Source organism: Portunus trituberculatus, chromosome 40 (assembly GCF_017591435.1).
Source record: "Portunus trituberculatus isolate SZX2019 chromosome 40, ASM1759143v1, whole genome shotgun sequence".
In the NCBI taxonomy this organism is placed as follows: Eukaryota; Metazoa; Arthropoda; class Malacostraca; order Decapoda; family Portunidae; genus Portunus; species Portunus trituberculatus.
In genome coordinates this window covers 7,616,408-7,641,813 of record NC_059294.1, presented here as the reverse complement: position 1 = coordinate 7,641,813, position 25,406 = coordinate 7,616,408, and the positions used below count along the sequence as shown (strand labels likewise).

General features: G+C 41.7%; 1 protein-coding gene across 7 annotated transcripts in view; it reads right to left on the bottom strand.

Moving 5' to 3' along the window:
• Window positions 1-25,406, bottom strand: part of LOC123515821 (adenylate cyclase type 8-like) — a 250,755-nt gene that overhangs the window by 3,326 nt on the left and 222,023 nt on the right. For 3 of the 7 annotated variants that reach the window (XM_045274682.1, XM_045274683.1, XM_045274684.1), the window contains 12 exons: window positions 12,550-12,686; window positions 8,616-8,709; window positions 8,324-8,461; window positions 7,704-8,051; window positions 7,226-7,312; window positions 5,871-5,993; window positions 5,169-5,380; window positions 4,756-4,957; window positions 3,553-4,355; window positions 3,188-3,422; window positions 1,783-1,918; window positions 1,360-1,466 (listed from right to left, as the gene is read on the bottom strand). In XM_045274682.1, the coding sequence (XP_045130617.1) occupies window positions 1,360-1,466; window positions 1,783-1,918; window positions 3,188-3,422; window positions 3,553-4,355; window positions 4,756-4,957; window positions 5,169-5,380; window positions 5,871-5,993; window positions 7,226-7,312; window positions 7,704-8,051; window positions 8,324-8,461; window positions 8,616-8,709; window positions 12,550-12,686 (2,622 nt within the window). The remainder of the gene's footprint in view (window positions 1-1,359; window positions 1,467-1,782; window positions 1,919-3,187; window positions 3,423-3,552; window positions 4,356-4,755; window positions 4,958-5,168; window positions 5,381-5,870; window positions 5,994-7,225; window positions 7,313-7,703; window positions 8,052-8,323; window positions 8,462-8,615; window positions 8,710-12,549; window positions 12,687-25,406) is intronic. The other 4 variants (XM_045274685.1, XM_045274686.1, XM_045274687.1 and 1 more) reach the window with 4 other exon arrangements.

Genomic DNA, 25,406 nt, shown 5'->3' with positions numbered 1-25,406 from the left:
CAACCCCACAACACGTCCAAGTTCCCATCCTCGCTCCCTCCCTGTTTTTACACCTCTCATACCCTTCTCTATCACCTTCATCTCAATACTCACGCCATTTCTCTCTTTCACATCCATTCATGGGTATAGATTATGTACAATGTAGCGTGCATACACACACACACACACACACACACACACACACACACACACACACACACACACACACACACACACACACACACGGCCCGGTAGCTCAGTGGTTAGAGCGCTGGCTTCACAAGCCAGATGACCGGGGTTCGATTCCCCGGCCGGGTGGAGATATTTGGGTGTGTCTCCTTTCACGTGTAGCCCCTGTTCACCTAGCAGTGAGTAGGTACGGGATGTAAATCGAGGAGTTGTGACCTTGTTGTCCCGGTGTGTGGTGTGTGCCTGGTCTCAGGCCTATCCGAAGATCGGAAACAATGAGCTCTGAGCTCGTTCCGTAGGGTAACGTCTGGCTGTCTCGTCAGAGACTGCAGCAGATCAAACAGTGAATTACACACACACACACACACAATGGATCTACCAACCTTGGAGCAGAGAAGAGAGAGAGGGGATCTGATACAAGTTTATAAATTGATTAATGGAATGGATGAAGTGGATAATGAGAAACTGATCCTGAGAGAAGAATATGACTTTAGAAGCACAAGATCGCATAGTAAGAAACTAAGGAAGGGACGATGTCTGAGAGATGTTAAAAAATTTAGTTTCCTGCAAAGATGTGTTGAGACTTGGAACAGTTTGAGTGAGGAAGTGGTGTCAGCAAAGAGTGTGCATAGTTTTAAAGAAAAATTGGATAAGTGTAGATATGGAGACGGGACCACACGAGCATAAAGCCCAGGCCCTGTAAAACTACAACTAGGTAAATAAATACAACTAGGTAAATACACACATGATGTCCGGAGAGAGAGAGAGAGAGAGAGAGAGAGAGAGAGAGAGAGAGAGAGAGAGAGAGAGAGAGAGAGAGAGAGAGAGAGAGAGAGAGAGAGAGAGAGAGAGAGAGAGAGAGAGAGAGAGAGAGAGAGAGAGAGAGAGAAAGCTATGAGAAGAATTAGGGGTTGGGAGTAGGGAAAGGGATGGGGAGAGGAAGAAGGCAGGTTTACGATACAAGCCACTACTATCATCTGAACATCCCTAAGTGTTGTTATAGCTGAGAGTATTGTTAAATTATAGCCATCTGACCCCATTATTGGTATCCTTGATGAAAGCAAACATGTTCTGTGACAGATGTGACTAGGAATGGTATATCCTGATGCTTATTAAATTAACCAAGTCAATGGGCTGCATGCCACATATTGTAGCCTATACATGATCCACTCCACAGCCACTGCCACTCACCTTCTCTGTTGGGTTTAGTCCAGATGCTGCCATGTAAGTGCTGCCAATTGTCTTGATCTTTTCAATGCAAGCAAAGCGTTTTTCATCTAGGAGTTCATCAAAGTCAGCTGAAGTGGGGAGAGCAAGGAAAGGTAAATAAAACAAAATAAATAATAATTCAAATACTTTTAGTTTCCTTACTGATTTCTTAGAAGCATGAGATAGAATGCCTTTAGTAAAGAGTACAACTGTTCTCCTTACAGAAAAATCTAAAATGAATATAAATCAATTGAAAATTCCTAAATCACTTAGCAATGCATACTTTCTATTACTTTACAAAGCTTTATTATGCAACTTTACTATTTTAGAAATTTAAACATCACAATGTTTTGCCAATAATTTAACTAATAATATGACAGATTATTCAGGTATGTGACAACTTACCTATGATCTCATTAAGCAGTCGGATGCATTCCATTCCTCTGTTGACATCTTCTGAATAGAACTGTGTGAAATTTGGAATGGAAGCAAACAAGACTCCCACATTGTCATATGCCTTAGAAAACAACTCCTGAAAAATCTGAACACAATTAGATTGCTCTCAGTATGGAATCTGACCAATTTCTAACACAAATGTGAAGTATAATACATACATGAAAATGAAAGAAAATGAAAACACATTTTTACAATCCAGGTGTACAGCCATTATCTTTTAAGACAACAGTGATATAAGGAAATCAATATAAAAGAAATCTTTTATGTGTGTAAAGGAGTTCTATCAATGATTAAAATAAAAGAAACATTCAGGAAGCAATATAATACTATTCTTTTAAGGAAGTTCATCACACAGGAAGGTGCACAGAACAGAATCAGATATACACTTCCTGTGCATGCCAGTGGAAGGGATAGAAGTATAAAGATATTGATAAACTCATACATTAGTACACTGGACAGAAGAGAGATGATAATAAATAGGAAATCAACAACTTTGGGAAAATCAAGATAATTGTAATAACTGAACCAATGAAGGTAATCTGCAATATATCAAAATCAAATATAGTATATGTAATTTAATTTTCTGGAAATCATTGTGGTTCAAAAAATTTCTTGAAAAAGATGACAGTCATGCTGTTAAACAAGATAACTAACATGTTGAAACTAAAAACACTAATAAAGAATGACATCAAATAAAATGCCTTGCTTCAAGTACACCTATAGAAAATACATTCATGCTCTTGAAATGACTATATACCTTATCAGGGATGATGTAATACCCCAAACCACAGTGAAGAGAATAAGTCCATTCACAGGTAGCTACAAGTTAGAGTGGACTGATTGTGCTTGTGTGTTGTGTTAGTGTAGAATTATTAGGAATGTATTAAATACCATTTTAGCTTATAGATAGGAACAAAAGATGTGTACTTACACACACAAGTTGTGTGTGTGTGTGTGTGTGTGTGTGTGTGTGTGTGTGAGAGAGAGAGAGAGAGAGAGAGAGAGAGAGAGAGAGAGAGAGAGAGAGAGAGAGAGAGAGAGAGAGAGAGAGAGAGAGAGAGAGAGAGAGAGAGAGAGAGAGAGAGAGAGAGAGAGAGAGAGATTTTGTGGATTGTATCATTTATTTTTCATTTACTATACGCAATATACTTAACATTCAAATTAATTATAACTAATACAAAGCAATGCATTATATATCAGTAAATCTTCAAAGATATTTGCTATAGAAATTTCTCGTGGAAAAGCAAATACTTTCTAGATGCATTACATCTATTGAACTAATATTAAACTGATAACATTTTTAGGGGAAACATGGAAATAATTAACACAGGAAATGAGACACTGAATTCCTCACCTCGCCTCTTCTGTCATCTGATAAGAAGTAAGTGGCTACGTGATCAGGCAGAATATTCTTCAAAAGCTGAGTATTGTACAGACGACATTCATTCATGTCTGTGAGTTCCCTTAAGGCCTGCTGCTTCCAAACAAAGTCCAGCCGAGATGTTATTTCCACAAGCCGACCATGATAGGACACCATAAAAAAAAACAATACCAGCAGCACTGCTAATTTATAAGTCAGGGATACACCACTGAAAAAGAGGTGTATTCTCATTAGAATGACTATTAAAAAAGCATATGATCAAATAAAAATGTTGAAATATATAAAACTATATACATGACTAGAAATCATAAATTCTAGCATTTATATAGCATTCTTACCTGTAACAATTACCAATTTCACTGCTGAAGTTGATGATGAGGATGCCATAGCAAGTCACCATGAACACCAGCACTATTGTCTTGACCAGGTAGTTCAGCTTGAGGAAGGATGCCAGGGCAACCATACAGAGAACCCAAGTGTAGATAAAGTACTGAGGGTAAATACTTGCAACTGTTGGTGTTTCAAATTCACAGACACTTTCATTGGTCAATTTATGCATATGGTTATTTTCTGTAGCATGCTCTTTTTCGAAATCAACATATTTTTTTTGCAGTTCATCACTGCGGCGCACTCTAGTTCTTGTTTCAATTTCTAAATGATTTGCAATTTTCACCAAAGTTCTTTTAGTTTTACATTTGGCTTTTTTGGAATAATAAATGCTTCTTTCATTGACGGGGTAATTTTCTCTCCTCACAGACTTTCTCACATATGTTGATATATTGACAGACCTTTTCTCCTTGTATTTAGGTGTAAAGGGAAGAGTTGAATTTTCTATATAGTATTCCTTATTTTCTACTTTGTGAATTGATTCTCCATTAAAAGAGCCTGTATTATATACACCTCCAGCTCTATATTTTGGAGTACCATATGTTGTGCGATATAAGTTTCTGCTCTGGAAATTGCCAAACCTAGGCTGTGCTGAGGACAACTGAGTTTTTAGACTGTTATTATCTTTCACTGAAGCTGATACTACTTCACTGGATGGCTGTAGAGATGAAGACAAGCTTGGATTGGGGACTGATGGTAACTCTTGAGCTAAAGTAGGTTGTGGATTTGCTTTACACTGTTCATTAATAAGTATCTGAAAAAAGACAAATATTAGTTTGTTACTCATTTTCTGATAAAATATAGAGGAGAAAGAAATGAATAATGAACTCAAGTACTTTCTATTAAGGTTTATGAATGTATTTTTCTGAGACAAGGTGAAGAAGGAAACAAATGCAGTAAGCAGCACATCAGTAACAACTAAATAAATGTAGATTGACTTCAGTCACATTAAGGCCTGTTGGTACCATGCTTTGTTTCACTGCAAGAATAAAAATATTAAATAGAAGGTTTCATTCTTTTTACCTACATCTTATGACTTAGAAGAAATACAACAGGTGCATTCTTCCTACTTTAATAATTGTAAAAAATATGCATATTGAAGTGAATTAGCATTGATGTCTTTGTTTATAATAATGCCTGCAGCAGCTACATACCAAAGTGAGCATTGAAGGTACTGATATAATGGCCATGAGAGCACAAATGAAGGCCTTCCTGCCAAAAGTAGCCCGAGCCAGACGGGTGGAGAGGCGGCGAAGGCTCAGTGGCAGTTGTGGGAACTCTTCTGCCATGACCATCAGGAGTCCTACTGCCAGGAGGAGTGTTGCTGGTATGAAGGGAGCCAGTAAAAACCTGAAACTGTTACAGGAATGAGTATAAAAAATTATGTGAATGAAGGAAAGAAAAATTGAGCATGAAGAGGGAACAATCTTAAATCAGCATCTTTTTGGAGTTTACTCATTTGAGCTATGCCAGTCTAGTTTCAAATTATCTATAAAATTGCATGTTAAGAAACAATTCTTCAGAGAAGTTTTAATTTGTGGTATAGAAGCAACAAAATGCAACTTACCACTTTTGTGCCACAATTGACTGACAAATAACGATAAGAACCCAGATGATGAATGTGCACACAACATTGCTCTTCAGAAGGTCAGCTCGGACCTGGTGATACATCTCCTCTGTGTCTGGGTCTTTGAAAGTTAAAGTAATGGGATGCATGTGTTCAGCCTTCATTCTTTTGTTGGACTCTATTTCAATGCTGTTGTCCATCAAGTTATCCACCTGTTAGGAGAAGAGACTCATGATACATCTAATATTTTAAAATTGTAGAATTGAGATAAATTAGCCCCATAATTTGCATAATTAATGTATGAAGATCTGCTTTCTAGAGAAAGTCACGTTACATTACTTCACAATTCAAAAGATCAATAGTCTACAATGTTCAAAGAATATATATCTATAGTATATGTTTGCAAAATTACAAAAAACATTTTACTTTTACGAGGATATTTTCTACTTAAGAACTTTGAATCACCTCATGATACTGAGGAAAATGTGATGGCTAATAACTATTTTGTTGCATTATGTATTTAACTTCCTTTTTATGAATCTATATTTCAACATGTCTTTGCATTCCAACTTATAAATGTTATCAAAAATACCATCCTCTTACTACATTACCTCAATGAACAATTACCAGTGCTAAAAATATACAGGTTGTATCAATGAAAGCGCTAACTAACATGATGGTCAATCTTGAATGCAAGTTTACCTCATAAGTAAAGTTGCTTCCTGTACTGGGAAACTGAGCAACTTCTGTTTCTTCTTCTTCCTCCTCAAGAGGTTCAGGAAAGTCTTCATCCAAGAAAGCATCATCCTCCCAGTCCATTTCCAGCTGATGAGGCAAAAAGTACTGGTTTGTAATATTGATACATAATGAGAATATCATATATATGCAAAAAAGACATTGTTTAACAACTTCCAAACATATACATACTCAATCTGACATGTAATCTATGCAGAACACTATGCAGTATAATACAGGATCAGAAAAGCTATGAGAAATCTTGATTTTAGCTATCAAACAACATAATTTCTCTCTCTCTCTCTCTCTCTCTCTCTCTCTCTCTCTCTCTCTCTCTCTCTCTCTCTCTCTCTCTTTCTTTCTTTCTCTCTCTCTCTCTCTCTCTCTCTCTCTCTCTCTCTCTCTCTCTCTCTCTCTCTCTCTCTCTCTCTCTCTCTCAGGATGGATATGAACAAAATCCTTATGGTGAGTAAAAGTGGAGATACTTTATATTACATGAAATATTTTCTATTGTTCTAAAAAAAATATTACAAATATTTACATATGTACCTGCAAACTTATCTGTACTATACTCAAAATCTTCTATATTCTAAATTGTGCAGAGTTTTGGAGATGAATAAATGTTTCAAGGGAAGCTTTGCTGTTAAGAGTATTAGTTATTATGGTTAGAGCTGAGTTAATAAAGATCTTTAAGAGGATATTAGACAAATTTATGGATGGGGATGATGGGTAGATTGAGGTAGTTTTGTTCACACAGAAAGTGCCACAGGTAGACCTGATAGCCTCTTGCAGCTTCCTTAATTCTCTTATGTTCTTATATAATTCAAGCAACAGATATACAACACAATGCTCTTAATACAAGCTTATGAATGTTTCGTTACAAGCTGCATACCTAATAATACAAATTCCCTACATGTGTGTATTAATAAGCAAGCAAATAATCTTTTGAACACTAGTGACTCGTTTTCCCAGTGTGTTGGCGTATGGATATCAAGATTTCTATGAGGTTGGATAAAGATAGGTCTGCTGTTCACTGGTACAGCAGCAACCAGCTACTACTTATATGCTTTCATACATAATATCTAATATCTAAGGCTGAGAAAGATTTGTTCTTGATTACTTTTAAAAGTTTCTCCTCTGATATACAAAGTGATACAAGAATACAAGTCACAAAATTCTACTTATACTTTTGCGATCACTGATTTTATTGTCTATATTTTACATCTGGGCCAAATTTATAAGTGTCTGTAACAACAATATAAGTACATATATGATGCTTTAGCAGAGGTAAGCAATGAGCAGAGCATGAGCACAAGGCTCACCAAGGATCCTGCTTTGCTGGCCTGTGCCCTCCGGCGAGCTAGAGATCGGCGAGCGGCAGAGAGCCACTTCCAAAGGTAGTAACTCAGCTGTGTCAGATTTGTCAAGGAATGGAAAGGTAATACAGTAAGAAGGAGGTGTGGTGTAATGCACAGGGATTACTATAAAGACATGAACAAAGTAATATGTATACTTCATTCAACTTTCCTCTTGATTTTCTTAGGCTTAATAATTCTATATTTTCTCATTCATATATAAAAAAACCCCCTGAAAATTTACAGTAATGGAATAAAAGATCACATAATCAAATGCAATGAAAGAAGATTACACATGTCAAAATTACTGCCAAACATTGTGATGCAATATGAAATTTTGGATCTCTTTTAAGCTTGCTTGACTTGTTTAAATTTCAACTAGATTATTCTGAGTCATGCATCCCTTTCATTGCATATCACAGATGCTAATGCTTCATATACTTACATTTTCAAATGGAATCTCTGGAGTCCAGTCCATTGCAATCTCATCCAGTTTGATGGGAGATCCTGACCGGCTGCCCGTGCCCTCAGCCATCTTGCTGCCGTCCTCATCATTCTTATTCTCTGAGTCACTGGGCGCCTCGTTGGGAACAGTGACTGTGTGTCCGTTACTGCTGGGAGGATCAGCATGATGGTGGTGGTGGTGGTGGGGATGGTGGTGATGGCGGCGTACATTCTCTGTGACAGTGATAATGGTGGTGCTGAAGTCCTGGCAGTCATCTTCCTCCAGGTCACAAGGTGTGGTGGTGATGGTGGGGAGGTTGGACTTGTGCTTGACTGATGAGCTGGAAGACTGGGGAGGTGATGTGAACCATTAATATTAGCACATAAATGCTCATTTACTTTTCTTAAGAAAACCAAACACACCTTTTCACTCATATCTCTTTCACTGATTAAACTCTATATCTGTTTTTATTTTTCATCTTTCTATATTTTTTGCAACTTTAACAATTCCCAGTGGCAGACAGTAATATTCCTGCCACAGCAAAGGAATGTACTGATCATAATAGCAGGTGACAACACACACACACACACACCATGAGAGGGGAGTGCAAAGGGACGTACAGCAAGCACTACCTGGGAGATGGTGTTGTTGCTTCGCTCGTCTTCTGACCATAGTCTGGAGCGCGAGAAGCGAGGGCCTCGCCGGCGGGTGTACAGCGGCTCTTCGCGTTTGATGAGGAAAGTCTCGACTCCGTGGTCCTGCAGGCAAACATTCCAAGCTGTGACTCACAACTTGCACTGAGAAGGTTGTTCAGTTTGACTCCTCAATCTCATCACATTTTGCATATTCTCCTTGCCCGCCTTACCATGAACATTCCCCGCATTGACACTGAACTACCGAGTGGTGACTTACTTTAAGGTATTGGTCCCGCAGCATTCCAAGACCAGGTTCCACCTCGTACACGCCCTTGAGGCACTCCACCGTCGCCTTGGACACGTGGACTCGCCTGCGTGATGAAATACATGTTCATTTTAATGGAGGCGTGGAAGCACAGGTGGCAGGGAGTGAGTGTACTGTCTTGAACTTAATGTCAAGAGATCGTTCATCACCACTATCATATACATTAACACTTCCATCTCAGAATCATGACAAGACAACCATTTCCTGATATGAGACCTCACTCCACCTCCCCTCTCTCTCTCTCTCTCTCTCTCTCTCTCTCTCTCTCCAATTCTTGGGTTCACTGGTGCATCTCATTGTATCGGCCTCATTCGCTTCGTCTCTCCTTCCTTTCCTTAACCAGCATCGTCACTCAGTCACTCAGCCACAACTTCTATTTGGCTTGGGGACGCTGCGCCGCGCCGAACCACTCCAATTCTGCACCAACAATTGCATCATCCATCCCACGCCAAACCACTTTCTTTCCTTGGGCTGGATGTCTTTCATTTATATACTTATTAATTTCTTTGTATTGCGTATTCTTGAAACTTCTACTCAAGCGGAAGACTGGGGAGAATGGCAAGGAAGAACACACAGCGTTGCGCCAGCGTTCAGTAGCCGGCGGTACCACTACGAGTTCCCATCAAAAACATCTGCATCAAATATGTATTGCCACGATAATAGAGTGAGAGAGACACAAAAGGAACAAGACTAAACATTTGCAAGAGAGAGAGAGAGAGAGAGAGAGAGAGAGAGAGAGAGAGCATACTGTGTTCATTGTTATCTATTTTCACACAAGTGACTTGAGTTGTGAGCGAGCAGCTGAGAGCATTGTTAGTCGTGAAGAGGAAAGGAGAAAGTGAGGACAACGCACAGGGAGAAAGGGCGTAAAAGGAGAATACAGAGAGAGAGAAAAACAAACAAACAAACAAACTAGGATGAATGTGAGTAAAATACAGAGAAAATAAGTCAATAACGATATACATAGTCTCTCTCTCTCTCTCTCTCTCTCTCTCTCTCTCTCTCTCTCTCCAAACACGCCATGCATCCCCCACACAGTATAATTTAGTTTCGCCGAGAGTGGCACGCTCCCTGTTATTTGACTGTTATTACGTGCTGCTAGATGGAGTCATTCATCCAGCGTGTCGCCCAGGAAACTGGACCTTTACAAATGGCCAGCGTGGATCTCCTGGCGCGGCGACACAACTGCCGCTGACTCACACCTGAAATTCTGCACCTGAATACACACCAAAGAATGTAGTTGTCAGTGTTGATTACTTCGCGTTATTAATGACGATTTGTGTATAGTGAATGATGTGCTAATGTCCAAATACAACCTGTGTGTGACTGGGGATTGTGGAGAGGCAGTGTGAAGGTTACATACAGCGAAAGGGCAAACTCAGTTCTTATTTCCTTATCTGTGGTAAGGAAAAGTTCTCTCTCTCTCTCTCTCTCTCTCTCTCTCTCTCTCTCTCTCTCTCTCTCTCTCTCTCATGCACAGTTCATCAGACAAGGATTCAGCAACGACACGACATGCAACAGCGAGGTGGCGGCGGAGGGGACACCAGAGTTTTCCAATTTTCTGTCTTTTCTTAGTCTGAATCTGTTTAGCTTTCCGTTCCCTCACAACACACACACACACACACACACACACACGTAAAAAATATGAATAATAAAAGAAGCCAATCATATTACGCCGAAAAAAAAAGAATAACATGACATGAGCTCATATACAACAAAAGGTACATTAATTTTATCCCTGCAAAATGTCGTGCATGGAATTAACAAAGGGATTAAGGTGGAAATAAATTACGTACGGTGCTTTAGAGAATTGACCTGATATGGAGGAGGAGGAGGAGGAAGAGACTAGACTTAACCCCTTCAATACAGGGACACATTTTTACCTTGAGATTTGCTTACGATTAGACCATTCTATTGACATTAGGAAGGATCTATGGAGGTCACAAGATTGATGGCCACATTCTTCACTATTTCACTCCTCCCACATGAGTTTCTGAAGCTGTATAAAATCACCAAATAGTAAGCAGAAAGAATATGGAAACGCGTCATGGTACAGTAGGGGTTAAACATTTAGCCAGCTTTCAAAAAGATTATTTCCCTGGCAGTGGTAAGGCGGCCGTTCCCTCACCTTTACTATAAGAGAGAGAGAGAGAGAGAGAGAGAGAGAGAGAGAGAGAGAGAGAGAGAGAGAGAGAGAGAGAGAGAGAGAGAACTCAGAGGAAACTAAACAAACACCAATGAGGGACACGTGGAACATGAGCCACGTGAGTCACACTTTGGCCGGCACACACAAACACTTCATTCCTTCACAGCGACTGTTTTCAAAGGCCACCGAGATGATTAGCGGGGTTTTCACATGTGTTTCTCTTGTTGATGATGTAGAATGCTTGTTAATCTATCACCTAAACCGTACAAACACCCTTGAAAACTACAGTAGCATCAACCAAAGCCTTTCGAAATGATGGAGGTACGGCGCAGAATACGGAAAAAAAATTTGAATCATCGCTTTGCACATTTCACTGCTTTTTATCTAATTTTCTGAGGTTTTACTTCTTGACGGAAAGGATGGAAAGAAAATGAAAATAAAAATAAAAGAAGGAAAAAAGAAAGAGAGAGAAAAAAAAAAGAGAGGTAACACGAAGGAAATATATTGCAGGGAGAATGTATGGGACACGGAGGGCAGTGAAGGGGAGAGAAGAGGGCGTGGATTATGTATGGGACGTTGAAGGACAAGGTGACGCGTACAGCATGGATGGACAGGAGTGGAGTGTGTAGAGGTAGGAGGAGGAGGAGGAGGAGGAGGAGGAGGAGGAGGAGGAGGAGGAGGAGGAGGAGGAGGAGGAGGAGGAGGAATACATAGGAAACCCAAAAAGCAACAGTCCTTTTGGTCCTTTCAAGTCTGCTTGGTAACTTCTAACTAGCTACGGGGAGAGAGACAGGGCGGCACAGAAGGAGGAGGAGGAGGAGGAGGAGGAGGAGGAGGAGGAGGAGGAGGAGGAGGAGGAGGAGGACGACGAATTAATATTTTTCTAATTTATACTAACTACATATATTTTTTTGTCCCAGCTCCAGATTACACTAACTATCCACCAAACTCTAAGTAAACAAGCACAACCTTAGAAACAAAAGAACATAAGGAAAAAAGGGAAGCTGCAAGAAGTCATCAGGCCTATACGTGGCGGTCCTTGTACGAAAACATATCTAGTCTACCAATTTCGTCCAACAACCCCATCCATAAATCTCTGTAAAGGTCCCCACTAACCTGATAATCACTGAGTCCATTCATCTACCACTGCATCTGAGGATCAACCAATTCCTTATCTTTTTTTCTAGGCTCGTATTCTCAAATACCTAAGTGCTTCACCTCCACTCTTTCAAAAAGCTTTATTCAAGTTTACACGAGATTTTTAAAGTGTTTCTACGGTTATAAAGGCAGATAGATAATATTTCTACAGTATTAGCTGTAGAAACACTCTTGAAAACTCCGCTAATTATTTCTATGGCCTTGGAAAATAGTCGCGGCGAAAGAGCAAAGCGTTTCTGAATACGTATTAGTAGATAGACAAGATTTCTACATTATTAACTGAAGAAACACTCTTGAAAACCTTACTACTCATCTCTGTAGCCTTGGAAAATAGTCACGGTGAGAGAGCAGAACGTTAGTGAATACAGATCATAAAAATAACTAGAGGCAGATGGACAAGATTTCTACATTATCAACTGTACAAACACTCTTGAAAACCCCGCTAATCATCTCTGTGGCCTTGGAGAATGGTTACAGTGAGAGAGCAGAGCGTTTCAGAATACGGACCTTAAACCTAACTTTTCACACTGACTTGACCCTTGAATGACACAAAGGCGATACAAAGCAGTTCTATTCACTCACCCTGGTATGCCTCCGGACTCCAGGTGGTTGGCGAGCGTGACATCATAAGACCACACATCGAACTGCCACTTACGGAGACCCAGCACTCCGCAGAGCACCGAGCCGGAGTGAATGCCGATCCTCATGTTCAAATCCACCTGTATCGGAGCAGAGATGAAAAGATAAATAAAGATAGATAGAGAAAACAGAAATCATGTTTGTTTTAAGTAAAAATGAAGTGATAACCGTAATTTTTGAGAGAGAGAGAGAGAGAGAGAGAGAGAGAGAGAGAGAGAGAGAGAGAGAGAGAGAGAGATTAACGTTTAGCGAGTTAGTTTACGAGGAACGTTAATACTAAGAGCTCGAGCCTTAGTGAATGTACAAAAAACTAACGAAACGGTGGAAAGACGGATGGGAGAGGGCGCCGGGCGGACTCAGTAGTAGTAGTGGTAGTGGTAGTGGTGATGAAGGACGTCGCAACCCTGTCCTAAACCTGTTACCTGTTGCTCTCTCTCTCTCTCTCTCTCTCTCACACACACACACACACACACACACACAAGACAAAACAAATCGTTATCCCTCAAACTAAGAGTAAGAGAAGGGGCGGTGAGTGAGGCAAGTGTAAGTTACGAGTACAGATAGGCAGGTACGAGCAGGTAGGAGCAGGTGAGGGCAGGCGAGGGTCGAGAGGCAGTACTGTCCCGTGCCGTTTGAAGGGAAGCGTCTGTTCATGCTGGCGGCCTTGCGTGACGTGTTTGGCAGCTTTAGAGGGACTTTGCCGCCATGTTGGTTCGGGAGACGCTCTGGCGGTGGTTACGGTAAGCAAGTGAACAGATGAGAGAGAGAGAGAGAGAGAGAGAGAGAGAGAGAGAGAGAGAGAGAGAGAGAGAGAGAGAGAGAGAGAGAGAGAGAGAGAGAGAGAGAGAGAGAGAGAGAGAGAGAGAGAGAGAGAGAGAGAGAGAATTCACAAAAAGACTCGAGAATGGGAAAAAAAAGAAGAAAAAGTAAAACCGAAAGCTGAAAAGCCACAAAAAGCATGCTACTCATCATACGGAAGGATCGATGAAGCAGAGTAAGAGGCAGAGACACGGTGGGAAGCCTATACAGTACAGAGGAACCATCACAATAGGCCTACACGAAGATAATACATATGCACGAGCACACTGTCCCATTAACTTTAACGCCACTCTCTCTCTCTCTCTCTCTCTCTCTCTCTCAGCAGCGCCCGGACGGTGAGTGCAACGCAGACACGAGGAACACAAAGGAAGAAAAAATAAGTTTGTTGATTCTCTCTCTCGGTGACTCTTCGTTTTAAATTGACTGTAGAGAGAGAGAGAGAGAGAGAGAGAGAGAGAGAGAGAGAGAGAGAGAGAGAGAGAGAGAGAGAGAGAGAGAGAGAGAGAGAGAGAGAGAGAGAGAGAAAGTTGTATATAAAAAAGAATCAGGATATATTTGAATGATAAAGAGTTTGTGTGTGTCGCTTTTTCCCTCCCTGCTGTCGGTCTGGAGGCAAATGAATAGGACGAGCAGGAGAAAAAGAAAAGTTATATCGATGAGTAAAAAAAGGAATAAGGGCTGGATTTGAATAATAAGAGCCCGCCATGCCAGCCAGCCCACGATTCCACGATTTGTCTTTATCTGTTATCTACTATACTGGAGATAATAATAAAAAAAAAAACTAAAAAAAAAAAAAAAGGGTAATCTTTTTTCCCCCTTTAAATAATTCACGTTAAAAGTGCAAGACGAAAACTTAACTAAAATGTTCTACTGGCGTCTTTATCTTCTGTATTTCACGTATCTACAGCTTAACCACTTCAGTACAATGACGCGTTTCCATATTCATTCTGCTTATAATGTGGTGATTTTACACAGCTTCAGAAACTCACGTGGAAAATTAGAATAGTGAAGACTCTGGACATTATTCTTGTGACCTCCTTAGAGCCTTCCTCATGTAAATAAAATCGTCTAATCATACTTAAAACTCGTAGTAAAAATTCGTCCCAGTACTGAAAAGGTTAATACTTAATAACATATACACATAGAAGTTACAATATAGTCTTTCTTTTATTTTTACCCCCATCCGAACAGTTTCCATACCCAGAATCTCCTCTTAACCCTTTCACAGCAATACAATTATGATTTTTTTCCTATGATCATTCGTACGCATTTTTTTTTCAACACATCTGCCTCCATTCTAGCATTCAAACTTTTTCTAGTGCTGTGTTGACAAAAGGTGACCAAGAAACAAAGAGTTGGTTTAAATGCTCTGATTTCATATACAAAAAATTATGTTCACGTGTACCATTTCTTTCTCGGTATTATGGAGAGAGAGAGAGAGAGAGAGAGAGAGAGAGAGAGAGAGAGAGAGAGAGAGAGAGAGAGAGAGAGAGAGAGAGAGAGAGAGAGAGAGAGAGAGAGAGAGAGAGAGAGAGGAGAGAGAGAGAGAGAGAGAGAGAGAGAGAGAGAGAGAGAGAGAGAGAGGTTATCTCCACACACACACACACACACAAAAAAAAAAAGGCTATTTTTGAATGATAAAGAGGAGATGCCTGTCTCTTTTTCCTTCCATGCTGTCGGTCTGGAGGTAAATGAATAGGATCACACACACACACACACACACACACACACACACACACACACACACACACACACACACACACACACACACACACACACACATACACACACACACAAGGAAAGTTACATCGATGAATAAAAAGACAAACAATAGAGAAATATTTATGTTCCCCAAAGCATTTACTCCAGGCACTCACCCACCAACTCACCACACACACACACACACACACACACACACACACACACACACACACACACACACACCGGGAAGCCCCCTGGAACGCTTAGAATACAACTTCAGTGGACGGAATCTCAAGCCCCGCCACTCGTGAAAAGCGTCTCTAGGGGATCACGAGCAATACACCACATAAGCCGCCGCGCCGTGCTGGACAGAGCCATTTAATTTACTCCTGTAGCTCAACAGCCTCCTACTGGTGGTGGTGGTGGTGGTGGTGGTGGTGGTGGTGGTGGTGGTGGTGGTGGTGATGCTGCTGCTGCCTCGAGTCTGTGATTTTGGGCGTGTTTTTTGTTAATGTGTTTAGCGTGATGTACAGACGAGTGGTGTGTGTGTGTGTGTGTGTGTGTGTGTGTGTGTGTGTGTGTGTGTGTGTGTGTGTGTGTGTGTGTGTGTGTGTGTGTGTGTGTGTGTGTGTGTGTTAAGGTAAGATGCAGAATGAGTTACAGGAAGGTTGTCTCTAATCGAACGCATATAACAGAGTTTTGACGTGACAAAGTTTCTCCGCCAATGTCTGGATGTATCTAATTAAGCTGTCCACTGCACGCTTTGTTCTATACAGGGTTAAGTTGACACATTCACCCAAGCTTCATTTGGCTGATACACATTCAATTAGTATAGCGTCATTAACTCAGAGGTTCACGACACCATTAATATTACAGCACTTAGGACGGTATGTGTTTCTACTCCCCGTCTCTCCTCCCTCCCCCGTCACGTTCTCCCCAGCACTGGCTATCACTTGCCTCATTTCACTGTGAGAAAGAACCAATATTGGAATGCCTCGTTCATATCAAGATTTCAATAATATATTTTCTCAGCGCCAGACGAACAAATTAATCCCAGATCACAGAGGCGCCCTGCTGCTTGCTGAGCACCCCCGAACCCTCTCGCCTCCATGCTTGTGAGTATATGTGCCGGAACGCCCCTGCACGCCCAGCCGCCTGTTAGCTGCGTCACACGACAAACGTTAAATATCATAAAAAAAAGTTACATTCGAGCGCTCGATCACCGACAGATGATTAATTAATTTGTTATTAAAGTTTGCTTGATTTATTATGAAGTTGATGGCGCCGACGAGCCTGCACGGCTGTCCAAGGTATTTCCACAAACTATTATATTTACTCCGCGATTATGATTTAAAAATATATATCATCCATATGAGATAAGGAAAAATATCTGAGTTGTATACATACATAGAGACAGACAGAAATAAAGTGCAACATTGAGACGTATTGTTTCCCCGCCTCATTCCGGTGCAATTGGCGCCGCTTCCTGAGGAGGCGGTAACAAGCCCGCCACCGAGGCTGCCGTGAGGGGTGGCCATGGCAACGTGACGTCTGTCTGAGTTATCGAACTGGGAACATTGACTTTTTTGGTGTGATTCCGAGCTGGAAACACTGGAGGCCCCTGGGACGGAGGAACCCACGGGGGAGAGCAGGCCGAGGAAGGGAGGCAATGACGAGATCCTGCCACTCCCAAGTCTGATATTTTCCATCCATCTTGCTTACTTTCTTTGTTTTCCGGGACAGGGAATCCTTGGCACGGGAGGGAAGGCAACAGCTTAGCGCAGGGCGTCAGGATGATGTACGGCAGGGGCGTGGCGGCGGTGTGTGACGAGAGAACTTAACACGAGACACGGATGTCGAGGAGGATCATAGCATATCTGCCTTCCTGCCCTCGCTATGCACGGGCTGAGGATCGCATGTGAGGCGGCACTGTAAATCTCTGCTGCGATGTTATTGAGGGAAATGAGGTGGAATGCGAGAAAAAAACCCGTGAATTGCAACTTTATCGCCACCGCGCCCCGCTGCTCTACGTGTGCTAATAGGAAATGTTGTACGTTTTGTTAAGGTTTAGGAAAAAAAGAACATGAATAATTTACAACAAAATATAGAAAGAAATTGATTTAAGAGTAAGCATAACAAAAATGTGAAAAAAAGTGTGGTAAAGGATGGGTGGGAGTGGTATTGGAGTGAAGGGAGTGAGGAGTGAAGGGAGTGCGAGGAACCGTAATCTCTCTCTCTCTCTCTCTCTCTCTCTCTCTCTCTCTCTCTCTCACACACACACACACACCGATCATTTCCATGTCGCCCCTCTGGCCTCTGCGCGATGGCCTCAGGGCGGGTGACACGACACCCCGCCGGCCGCCACTGTCAGGGGGAAGAGCGTTTTTCCCCTCGCCACAGGTCGCCACAATTTATCACGGTGATCGGGGGTCGTTCTGTCGCGGGGCGGGGCGGGGCGGGGCTGGGCTGTGGTTGGCCTGGGTTGGTGGGGTATGGTGGGGGTTCGGTAGGATGGTCGATGCTTGGATAGTGCGTAGAATGGTTTACAATATTATTTTGTTTTATTATTAATCTATTTTTTTCTATTAATGTTACGGTTTAATTTCACACTATTATGAGTTCTGTCATGAGGTATATTCACATGTACCTACCTACCTACCTACACACACACACACACACACACAGACACACACAAATTACATGCTATTCACTTTTCACAGCGCAGTACCTTTTTATCTATTTATTTATTCATTCATCTATTTACCCTTTTTATTCAATCTAGTTTTGGGTGTGCATTTTTTCACAGCGTTAATCCACCAAACTGAAACAGGTTACGTCACTTTCCGGGTGCAGCAACACTAATGGCGAGCACGAGGGTAACACATGGCCGGCCTAAACTGTCAAGCCGAGTGTCCTGACAAATACCCGCTGGAGCTTAAAATTAAGTTAGACAAATATATGAAAACGAGGGAGTGGATGACGGGACACGAGGGAGGGACAGCTTGACACGACACCAACTAGAAAGAATGAAGGCTCAGGTGGGACGGTAAAAGCTTGTGAGGGTCTGTGAGAGGACAACAACACACCAGGACGAGTGGAGGGTGATGTGAGTGTGTGGAGGAAGCCAGACGTAGCGGCGACACAGACTCATAAAGGGAGTTTGCCAGTCATCTGAGGCGGCTACTTACTGAAACGAAAAGGAGAGAGAGAGAGAGAGAGAGAGAGAGAGAGAGAGAGAGAGAGAGAGAGAGAGAGAGAATACTAGACACATAAACAACATATAGACAGAAAACAAACAGATAAACAAACCACTTCCCCATAAAACAAATCAAAACATACAAACATACACAAACAGGCAAAAAAGAGCAAATATAGAAACAAACACAAACATGGATAAGGAAAAGACTGAAAAAAAAAACCCTCACAAACACACCCAGACAGACAGACAAACGCAAACACAGGCAGACACCCAGTGAGGCGGGAGATAAAGACAGATAAACGAACGGACAGACAGACAGACAGACAGAAAGAAGGAAGAAGAGAGGGAAAGAGGGAGAGAGGGAGGGAAGGGTCGACAGCCTCACAAGTGGCGGTGATTCATCCTCGACTGGAGATAAAACTTCAGTCTCTCCAAAATTCGACCCCTTGATGCCTTCCGCGACCTGAACCCAATTGAAGTCTTCCCTCTGTCTCTCCATCTGCCTGTCCGTCTGTCCGTCTGTCTCCCTGTCTCCCTGTCTCCTTCATCAATCTTATCTAATCCTATCTATTCTTCACCTCTCATCTTCCATTCTCTTCTACTTTTTTATTACCTTTTTTTGTCCCTCTGAAGATTGGTGGTGAAAGGAAGAAAAAGAAAGAGGAAAGGTGATGATTAGGGTAGGAAGAAGCAGAGCAGGTGGAGGTGAGAGGTGAGGGAAAGACGGAGAAGTGGGAAGGCAGTGTTGAGACAAGGAATGGTGCAAAGAAAGACTGGGAGGAAATGGAGAGTAAGAAAGGAGCGAGTGCGCATGAAAAGTGCATGAAGATTTGTCTGTGAAGGAGAGGAAACATTTTTCTCTTCTCTCTCTGTCTCTCTCTCTCTCTCTCTCTCTCTCTCTCTCTCTCTCTCTCTCTCTCTCTCTCTCTCTCTCTCTCAAATTATTACCGTACCAAAAAGTGCACCGCTTCCTTTTTTTTGTCTTTCTCCTAACTAGACATTTTTTTCTCTCGTAATGAGGTGACAGAACAACGCCAGACTGTCGCAACACGGAGCGCTGGAGTGTGTGGAGAGGCTGTAACCCAATCAGTCCCACTAGAGTTTAGCTGAATGCCTGGAGGGACACGAGCACGAACTTCTGTTAGGCAAGAGCACCAGTAAAATGTCACACACTCATTAAAAAAAGAAAAAAAAAAAAGAAATAAAATACTTTAATAATAACATGACTTCGCGGATCAGGGAAAAACAAATGAACAATCCTTTAGGAACAAAGTAAGAAAACACTGAGAGGGAAGAAAAGGATGGTGAAACAAGACAAATAATACAAGGTAGCGATGCAGAATAGGTAGATAATTTTATAGGAGGATCATATTACAAATCAATCATGTGAAAGAGAAAAGTAGTATTTAAAATTGAGGAGGTGAAAACAGCATCACCTTAGCTCTACCATTCTCATTAGGCGCTTCTCTGTCCTTCTGTGACCTTCTTCTACTCTTTCGTCTTTTCCTACTCCTCCATCGTGGCTCTATCCTTCTCATGACGTGCTTCTCTGTCCCTCTTTACCATTCTGTGACTCACTTCTACTCTTTTCGTCATTTCCTACTCCTCCTCCCAAAGTGTTTATCTAATTCCTTCTCTTCCCTTTCGTTCTCTCTGCCTTTCCTCCTCTTTCTTTCCATCCTCCCCACGTAATCCTTTCCTCCTCTTCTTCTTCCTTTTCTTGCTCTTCCTCAAATGTCCATGCTCCTTCTCCTCTTCTCCTTCATTCTCTCCTCCTCCTTTTCTTCAAACTCTCTGTATGGTACTCTTCTACTCCTCCCACAGTGGCCCTCTCCTCTCTTCCTACTCTTCCTTACCCCGTGGCCTTATCTCCAACCTCCCTCTCCCTCCCCCTCTCTCTCTCCACCTCCCGGCCAGCACATGTACAGAACACACAGTCCACCACCACCAGCCACAAGCCACCGCCCTCCAGCACATCTTGCCTCTTTTCAACTAGGATAAAAAAAATCATAATGGGGAACGAGGCTTAATTGCATTTTTCTGGCCTCTCTCTCTCTCTCTCTCTCTCTCTCTCTCTCTCTCTCTCTCTCTCTCTCTCTCTCATTATTTGCTTTTCCTCTGAGGCAAGTCATGGTTATAGCAGAAAAATCACTTCTGGTCTTTATTTTTCTTTTCAGTCTTGTAATAAGAGTTGACTTTAACTTAACGTATTGTATTGTACAGTAGGATCCATTAGTTACTTCCGCAGCCATTACCGTCGTGTGTTATGTTACATTTCTTCCACTTCCTGATCATTTCATAACATTTATTTATATATATTTTTTCCTTCCTCTCCTTCTCTTTCCTCCTTCTCTCCACTCCCCTTTGTTCCCATTTCACTCTCTTCACGACTCTACCTTCAAATTTTACGTCATTAGACATATAATTACCACATAACGCACTCCCCTTCCTTCCTTCCTTCCTTCCTTCTTTTAGCTGTTCGTCCCCTCACCAACATTTCCCTCACCGCCATTATTTACGAGAGGAGAAGAAGAAGGATATATCTCATCTTACCCCTTGTCCCCTTCATCCCTCAAGCCTTCCTACCCTCGCCCTGGCTCTCTGTGACCCTCTCCCTATCACTCCCTTGCTCTCTCTTCCCTTCCCGATCCTCGCTGCTCCCCGGGTCACGCTAGGTACTGAAATACACCCAGTCCCCCAGAGTTCTTAGGGATCTCGCCTCTCCTTCGTCTTGCTAGGAAGAAATAGGACTTCGACACGCCACAACATGGGTAAAGAGAACAGGAGGAGGAGGAGGAGGAGGAGGAGGAGGAGGAGGAGGAGGAGGAGGAGGAGGAGGAGGAGGAGGAGGAGGAGGAGGAGGACATTCAAAATATTCCATTTTTGAGGAAGAGGAGTAGAAGGGAATAACTCAAAACAAAGATAGAGATAGGATAATGAACGAGGGGGATGAAGGATGAAGGAAAGTTATTCACCACTATTCATAATCACGAGTCCCTATCCACTCACTAACACACTCGCCCACCCCTCAGAGCCATCCACACACCCCACACTCACATCCACTCCCGTCCGAGCACCTCAAATACATTCTCCCATACCACACGTCCACTTCAAATCCACTCTAAGATACCCAGACACATTCATTTCAGTCCACTCTCATCGAAGTACCCACATATACATCCTCATGCACCCACATTCACTCAGATTAACTCTCATTCAAACACCCACAAACATCCACACCCACAAGTCATTATACCCTGAGAAAATGCCATCTTCAACTGTTCTTTTCATCCCATACACATCCATTTTAATCCACTCTCATCGAAGTACCCACATATACATACACACACATCCACATTCACTCAGGTTAACTATCATTCAAACACCCACATACATCCACACCCACAAGTCATAATACCCTGAGAAAATACCAAAATACCACCTTTTATTATTATTACTATTTATTTTGTTTTTTCCCGAGCCTGTCCGTCCACCATTAAGGTAAAACTATGACTTCAAGACAGCCACGCTAAAAGAGGGAGAAAAAAAATGTAAACTAAAAGAAAGCGAGAAAAAAAAAAGAAGAAAAGAAGCTTTCACTCAGCTCGACTCAACTTCTGAAAACTGAATCGACAAGTTTGGAAAAAGATGTCACACTTTTCGAAACCACAAGGAGGAGGAGGAGGAGGAGGAGGAGGAGGAGGAGGAGTGTTGGAAGGTAAGAGTTTCTAGGAAATTAAATAAAAAAGATAAGGCATTAATTGTGTGAGAGAGAGAGAGAGAGAGAGAGAGAGAGAGAGAGAGAGAGAGAGAGAGAGAGAGAGAGAGAGAGAGAGAGAGAGAGAGAGAGAGAGAGAGAGAGAGAGAGAGAATATCATATGGAAGAAAAGGTTAATTTGAAGAAAGGAAGGTGTGTGTGTGTGTGTGTGTGTGTGTGTGTGTGTGTGTGTGTGTGTGTGTGTGTGTGTGTGTGTGTGTGTGTGTGTGTGTGTGTGTGTGTGTGTGTGTGTGTGTGTGTGTGTGTGTGTGTGTGTGTGTGTGTGTTCGCAAATAAATATACAGCGTTTCCGGCTGGCCTTCAGAGTCAGTTTAAATATTTTATCGTTTTTATCATTTACTGAAACTCAAAACTCTCTTTAAAAATACAACGAGAGAGAGAGAGAGAGAGAGAGAGAGAGAGAGAGAGAGAGAGAGAGAGAGAGAGAGAGAGAGAGCTTCGGATTTCTTTACATATCAGCTTTCTCTAAAATTCTCCACTTCTCTTTTATCTCTCTCTCTCTCTCTCTCTCTCTCTAACCATTCTTTTTTCCAGTTTTATCGTTATTCCCTTTACTGTCTTTTCTGCTTCTTTTTCTTCTTCTTTCATACCTCCTTATAAATTCAATTAGGTTACCTGCAAAATTCTGCCACAATCAGCATGAACAATGTGACCAAAAACTCCCTTCATGATTCTCTTTCTGGCATAACTGTTTTTTTTTCTATTCTCTTCCAGTTTTCTATAAGGGTTCTGAGAAAGTAACCACTCGGATTTCGTTTTCTCTTTTACACTTCTTTTATCTTTAATATTTTCTATCTCTTGTTTTGTTCCTTTGTGTCTCTCTGCGATTAATGAGAAGAACTGAATGAATACTCGTGCTGTTCATTGTGTGATTGTGTGTGTGTGATTGTGTGTGTGTGATGTGTGTGTGTGTGTGTGTGTGTGTGTGAACGTTACCAACTACGAACTCAATAATGATTAACTAATTTATTTTCATTCATTTGATTTTTCTTTGTGTTGGTTCGCCATTTCAATCCTCGTTGTCCAGAAAGCATACATAGGCGAACACAACAATTAATATAGATAAAAGAATAATGAAAAAAAAAGAAAAAGAAAGAAAGAAAAAAAAAGATTGATGATGGACGGGGCTTGAAACATAACCGTGATGGAGGAGGGAATCCACACACACACACACACACACACACACACACACACACACACACACACACACACACACACACACACCGGAAAAAAAAGACGAGGAAAGTGATAGGACCATGAAGGAGATAGATAGATAGATAGATAGATAGATAGAGAGAGAGAGAGAGAGAGAGAGAGAGAGAGAGAGAGAGAGAGAGAGAGAGAGAGAGAGAGAGAGAGAGAGAGAGAGAGAGAGAGAGAGAGAGAGAGAGAGAGTGCTAACATTCCCCTACCAGCATGTGAAGTGAAGGCAGCACCGGACTGAGGGGAACGACCTACTCCTACCTAATCTGTCCTTTCATGGGTCTTTTCGTGACGTCCAAGTATTTTCTCACCTGCAGTTTTCTTTCTCACGATTTTGTATCAATCCCTTCAATGCCATGACGCGTTTCCATACTCATTCTGCTTGCTATTTGGTGATTTTACACAGCTTCAGAAACTTATGTGGGGGATTGAAATAGTGAAGACTGTGGCCATTCATTAATATTCGACCTCTATAGACCCTTCCTAATGTCAATCGTACACGAATCTCAAGATAAAAATGTGTCCCAGTATTGAAGAGATTAATTTTGTTTTTCTAATACTTGGATGTAGTTTTATTTATTTATTATTTCTCTCTCTCTCTCTCTCTCTCTCTCTCTCTCTCTCTCTCTCTCTCTCTCTCTCTCTCTCTCTCTCTCTCTCTCTCTCTCGCCTTCCCAGTAAACCAATTGGAGGATTACAAACTTTACACCAAACCTTTACACACTAAACTTAAACTAAACTGAACTAAACTCTAATAAATTTACCCTCCTTTCTTTTAACCTTTAACTTTCTCTTTTTTCCTCCAAACCTTCCTTCTCTATTTCCTCAACCACCACCACCACCACCAGCACTTGCCTCTACTTTCATATTCACAGTCAATAATTCCAATCTTTCTCTCTCTCTCTAAATCGCCTCGTTTCCTTTTCCAGCCTCGCCTTCCTCAACAAATTGTCCCTTTGATCTATTAAGTCTAGATCAACGGACCACTTGCGTCTCAGATCAACTAATCAAATTTACTTCGCATCACTGCTACGTCACTTAATCCCTTCAGTACTAGGACACATATTTACCTTGAGATTTGTGTATGATTAGACTATTTTGTTGACATTAGCTAGGGTCTATGGAGGTCAGAACATTAATGATCACAGTTTTCACTCTTTTAATACCCCATATGAGTTTCTGAAGCTATATAAAACCATTAAATAGTAAGCGAAATGAATATGGAAACGCGTCGTGGTACTGAAAGGGTTAAACTCTCTCTCTCTCTCTCTTTTTTACAGCCCTACCTTTTCAGTTTGCTTGTTTTCCTCCTTATACGTATCTTTCACTTATTCCATTCTCCTTTACTTCCTTTACCATTCACATCATTCTTACCTTCTATATCTTTTTATCAATATTTTATCCATCTATTTTGCTCCCTCTTTCTGTTTCCATTTTACTCTGGTGTTCTTCCTTCCCTCGGCACTCAAACCGTTTCTACAAGTTTCTCGGATTCTCTCTCTACGTCTTTCCCTAAGCCACGGCCAACCAAGATAACAAACGGGCGGTCAACTCTATGTGTGTCATATTGCTATTACCTTCCTAACCTTACCTTTCTCCTCTTTTCCTTAACATCTCTCTCTCTCTCTCTCTCTCTTTCTCTCTCCTTTTCTCTCTTTCCCTATCTTCCGTCTCAGTTATTCTCCTTTTGTCTTCTGCAGTTCCGTTTTCGTTTCACTTATCCTTCCGTCTCCTTTGCGTTTTATCTCTTTTTGTACTTTTGCTTCCGTCTTCTCTTCTTCCTCCTTCTCTGATCATTTGTTTAGTCAGTCTTGTTTCTTCCTGAGTTCCTTCTTTGTGTGTGTGTGTGTGTGTGTGTGTGTGTGTGTGTGTGTGTGTGTGTGTGTGTGTGTGTGTGTGTGTGTGTGTGTGTGTGTGTGTGAGAGAGAGAGAGAGAGAGAGAGAGAGAGAGAGAGAGAGAGAGAGAGAGAGAGAGAGAGAGAGAGAGAGAGAGAGAGAGAGAGAGAGAGAGAGAGAGAGAGAGAGAGAGAGAGAGAGAGAGAGAGAGAGTATATTTGAAGACTTACAATCACTGGTCTTTAACTTTTCCGCACGCATGCG